Source organism: Rhinopithecus bieti, unplaced genomic scaffold (assembly GCF_001698545.2).
Source record: "Rhinopithecus bieti isolate Rb0 unplaced genomic scaffold, ASM169854v2 scaffold_4666, whole genome shotgun sequence".
NCBI lineage: Eukaryota > Metazoa > Chordata > Mammalia > Primates > Cercopithecidae > Rhinopithecus > Rhinopithecus bieti.
The window spans coordinates 1675990-1681035 of record NW_016804530.1 but is presented as its reverse complement, the minus strand read 5'-3'; the positions used below and the strand labels follow the sequence as shown (position 1 = coordinate 1681035).

The following is a 5046-nucleotide window of genomic DNA, read 5'->3' as shown; positions in this document are numbered from 1 at the left end:
AAAAAAAAAAAAAAAAAAAAAGATCTGTAGGAGCAAAGAGTGGGGTCTTGGGGGAGGGGAAGAGGTAGGTGGGGAGCTGGGCACAGAAGTGGGAATTGAGGCCATAGGAGTAACTAGAGTCACCAAGGGAAGGGTGAGGAAGGACAGGGAGCCTGTACTTATGGAGCAGGGTGAAGAAGAGCTCCCTAAGGAGATAAAAGAAGGCAGCTAGGGCTGTGTCAGAGTCTGCAGCACTGCTATTCCCCCATAAACCATTCCTCAGCTGGGCATGGTGGCATGTGCCATCCAGCATTTTGGGGAGGCCAAGACAGGCAGATTGCTTGAGCCCAGGAGCTTGAGACCAGCCTGGGCAACATAGTGAGACCCTGTCTGTGTAAAAAATTTAAAAATTAGCCCACTGTGGTGGTGCACACCTGTAGCCCCAGCTACTCAGGAGGCTGAGGCAAGAGGACCCCTCGAACCCAGGAGTTCGAGGTTACAGTGAGGTATGAACGTACCACTGCACTCCAAGCCTGGGCAACAGAGCGAGACCCCCATCTTAAAAAAACAAACCCCAAGAAACAAAAGCCATTCACCAACTGAGGCACATCCGTGCTGTTTGCTCATATGCACATACAGGAACAGGGCTCTGGCCGAGAAGGTTGTAGGGTGAGGGTATCCCAGGGCTGCTTTCTGTAGCTGGAGGGGAATCCCATGGGGATATGGAAGGAGCTTCTAAGAGTGGAGCAAAACAGCTCTCATTATGGTGTTCGTAGTGCAGATTTGACAGCAGCTATTACAGTTCTGAGTGTGCCTGTTCTCAGACCCAGCAATCCACCTGCAGGAATATGGTTCAAAGATAATCTAACAGTCAATCTGAGATGGGCATATAACAGTGGCCACTGCAGTATAATTTCCTCCAGTGCTCACAGAGCCTTTACCCCCATTTAGAAGATGAGGAAACTGAGGCTCGGGGAGGTTAAAAAAGAGTTGCCGGCTGGGTGCGGTGGCTAACGCCTGTAATCCCAGCACTTTGGGAGGCCAAGGCAGGTGGATCACCTGAGGTCGGGAGTTTGAGACTAGCTTGACAAACATGGAGAAACCCCATCTCTACTAAAAATACAAAAATTAGCTCGGCGTGGTGGCGCATGCCTTTAATCCCAGGCTGAGGCAGGAGAATCGTTTGAACCCAGGAGGCGGAGGTTGCAGTGAGCCAATATCATGCCATTGCACTCCAGCCTGGGCAACAAGAGCGAAACTCCGTCTCAAAAAAAAAAAAAAGAGTTGTCTAATATTCAGCCCGGAATGCACTGTGTATGGAATAAACTTATTCATGTAGAGAAAAGTTGTACATTCGTACATGTGTATAAGGGTCTGAAAAGATACCCAGTTAGAAACTGTAGTTCCCTGGGGAGTAAGCCCATATACTTTCTGGAACATATTTTGATTCTGTGATCACACACACACACACACATACACACGCGTGCGCGCACACTCTTTACAAAAGAGCTTATATTACTTTGGAAAGATAAATAAAGATATTTCCACTTTGAAAATCTGCAGCCTGGCTGGAGGAAGATGAGCCCCACTTCTCCTCACTGTGTGGCCGAGGCAGACACTCTGCCCCCTCTGAACCTCAGTGCACCAAGTGCGGAAGGGGCAATAGAGGCCTGGGACCCAGAAGGAGCTGGGAAGTGTGGGTACCACAGCAGAAGGGGCAGATGGGATAGGTTAACCCTCCATCCAGGGGTACTGGGGAAGTGACTTGCAAGCATCCAGAAGCTTCCTCAATCTGAGCCCCTCTAGAATGGGGTGCTGGAGCAGAGAGGGGGAAGACCACCCATTGGAGCATTTCAGCTGGATCCCAACTCGCTGTCTCAGAGGACCACTTCCAAAATGTCAGTCCTGACATCTGGCCCCTGCTGCTCCCTGGGCTGCAGGGGTGGATGCAGGTGGTAGCCAGCGTGGCAGTCGAGAGAGGGTAATATTCTTTGATGATTCAGAACGCACTTATTGATCTTGCAGGGCCACCTCTCTGCTGTTTCAAAGGGCATCCACGGCCGGGCATGGTGGCTCACGCCTGTAATCCCAGCACTTTGGGAGGCCGAGGCGGGTGGATCACGAGGTCAGGAGATCGAGACCATCCTGGCTAACATGGTGAAACCCCGTCTCTACTAAAAATACAAAACAATTAGCCAGGCGTGGTGGAGGGTGCATGTAGTCCCAGCTACTCGGGAGGCTGAGGCAGGAGAATGGCGTGAACCCAGGAGGCAGAGCTTGCAGTGAGACGAGATGGTGCCTCTGCACTCCAGCCTGGGCGACAGAGCAAGACTCCGTCTCAAAAACACAAAGAACAAAGGGCATCCACGCCTGTGACCTTGACAGACACTCCCAGTCTCCTCTGCTAGCCCCATGTGATGTGTGGGGAAACTAAGGCTCAGTAACTTGTAGAAGGCCTACGCAGCAAAGCCAAAATGAGGAGCAAGGCCACAGCTCTTCCTGCTCCGTTGCCTTGCCTGGGTAAATCACCTGGCTTCCTGAGGGGAGATTTGAGTAGCCTTAAAGAAGCGCTAACTGGGGAGTTGCAAGTCACAGCTTCACCCAGAAGTCAATCACTTTGTCATTAGCTCCAAAAATGCTGAGAACCCCAGAGGTGAGTATGTAGGAGTTGATAGCATCAGTCTCTGTAGCTTATAACATGCCTGAAATATTTGTTAAGGATTGTTATGCGCTTATTTGCCTAAAACTATGTAACAATATAAAGGTTTGTGAAAAGGTACTGATACTTGCAATGCACAATGCTGGAGATACCTACACCCACCTCTCCACTCCTGGAAACTCCCGTGGTAACAAATGCTGGCTCCACCACCCCGTAGCTGGGCGACCTTGGGCAAGTGACTTCCCCTCTCTGAGCCTTGGTTTCCTAAAAACTGGCAGGTACTATGACGCTTTCACAGGCCTGCTGTGAGGCACGCAGAGCCCTTCACACACTCAGCGTTAGCTCCTCTGATTGTATTGTGATCCTCCTAGCTCCGACCTGGTAGGGGAAGCAGGCTCTGTCTGTTCAGACTTCTAGAAGGACACCATCCCCATCCAAGGAGCCGGAACTAGCAGGGGGGAATGCAGGCATCCTCTGGGCCCCCACTTTCTCCCACCATCGCCCCTCACCTGGAGATTCCAGCAGTCCCCAGCCTGATGACCCCCATGGGCACCTGTGCTCCATCCTGCTCTGCCCTGTTTGGAGTCATGTGGAGCCCCTAAAAGGGCTCATCCATATTCCTCACCCAGTCAAAGTGAAGCAAGGAGCCCTTCAGGAGCCGGCAGCCAGGCCCAGAATTCCATTTGTGCATCATTCTCTCAGGTTAATCATTGCCTCTTTCACTGGGTGGCACACCCAGTCCCTCAGAACCCAGTGGGAGGGGCTGTGGGGGACACACTCCTCCCTTGCTGGGTGACAAGAGGGCATCAGACCCATTAAGGGAAGGGGATGCATGGGGACCAGACGTTCTCTGTCCACAGGGAGCTTCCTTCAGGAAGGGCTCTGCCTGAGCAAGCAGGGAATAAAGCAGGCTGAGGTGGCAGCTGGGAACAGGGCTTCGTTGTCTCTGCTCCCTGGGTAGCAGCCTGCTCACCCGCTGAAGTGTCAGGCGGAGCTGGGAGCCAGGGAGGCGAGGGGGAGGGGTCCAGAGCTGAGGGTTTGGGGCAGCCCAGGCAGATCCAAGAAGGCAGGACCCCAAAGGAGCAGAGAGAGGTCATGGGTTGGGCTGGGGTCCTGAAATGGGGGCCAGGGCAAGACTCCTATGATTTGGAGTCAGCTTAGCTACCTCTGAGCCATGTGACCTTGGACAAGTCACTGAATCTCCCTGAGCCTCAGTATCCCCCTCTGGATAATGGGGATAGGTAGTAATGCCTCCTTCATAGGACAAAGAACAGTGCGTACACAGTGACTGCTCTGGTCCAGGACTGCCCTCCTGTGCCCCCTGTGTGGCCCTGGACAAGCCTCACCCTCTCTGGGTCTCAGGTCACCCCGTCAGTAAAGGAAGAGGTTGGATTTTCTCAACTGGAATGGACAGTTCTCCACACCTCTCTGCCCTCTGGAGGATTCTCATGGCACCTGTCACCTGTCACTGCAGCAGCCCAGGGATCAGGTATCAAGCCTGCTGCCCTCTCTCCCTTTCCTTCCCCCTGGTGTGGGTTACAGCAGCCAGACGTGCCCATCACCTCTGTGGCTCTGGGCAGCTGAGCGGGCAGTTCCCACTGGGAAGGGCTCGGTCTGTAGTGTGCTCTGTGCTGGTACCAAAATGCTGGCCTGGCACCAATGGGGCAGACCAAGCTGGACCCTCTTCCTGGGCACTGGGCTAGGAAATAGGAACTGTGGGATTTCCTATAGGACCCCTCCTGGATGCTAGGGTTTGTCCCACCCTCCCAAACCTCTCTTTGGTGGCTTTGCTTCCTCTGGGGTACAGGTCAGGGCCTTCGCCCAGCAGAGGGGATCCATCCCTTACTATGGTCTCCGGCTCCTGCTCTGACCCCCTTTCTGGGAAGGGCTGATGGAGACAGGAGAGATCTCTGCCCCTCCTCCCCTAGGGCTCTGGCCACTGTGTCCGATATTAATCATTAACGCACTCCCAGCTCCAGCCCAGCCCCAGCAGCCTGCCTTCTGCCCCACCCATCCCACATTCAGGGACTGGGAAGCCCTGGAAGGGGGGTTAGAGGGCAGGGGGAAAAACCAAGGGCATGGAGGGCACCAACCTGCGCCCTCCCTGGCCCCCACCGGGCCACCCTCTGGCAGTGGGCAGGGGTACCCAGCGTCTAGAGCAGCGGTGCTGCACTCCTATTCCCCTCCTCCGGCGCGCGGTCCCAGTTTGGGGGTTAGGGTAATGTGGGCGGTATCCCCAGGGAGTAGAGTGAGGCAGGGCTCAAGCTGGCAGTGGGTGCTGGAGCCCAAGACGTACCTTGTCCCCGTCCTCCTCCGCCTCAGCGTGGGTGGCTCGGCCCGGGCCGCGCCGCCCGGGCGCTCACTGGGCGGCGGGGCGCACCCGGCCGGGCCCCCCGCTCCACCAGGCC

General features: G+C 54.9%; 1 protein-coding gene across 7 annotated transcripts in view; it reads right to left on the bottom strand.

Annotated features, from left to right (window-relative positions):
• GAL3ST1 (galactose-3-O-sulfotransferase 1) overlaps positions 1–5046 on the bottom strand; it is a 25406-nt gene extending 20360 nt beyond the window's left edge. For 4 of the 7 annotated variants that reach the window (XM_017869027.1, XM_017869035.1, XM_017869032.1 and 1 more), the window contains exon 1: positions 4935–5040. Coding sequence is in view for 2 of the 7 variants with exons in the window: in XM_017869025.1 (XP_017724514.1) it covers positions 3264–3332 (69 nt within the window). In the remaining 5 variants the exon portion in view is untranslated. Of the gene's footprint in view, positions 1–3263; positions 3381–4934 lie in introns of those variants that run through there. The other 3 variants (XM_017869036.1, XM_017869025.1, XM_017869026.1) reach the window with 3 other exon arrangements.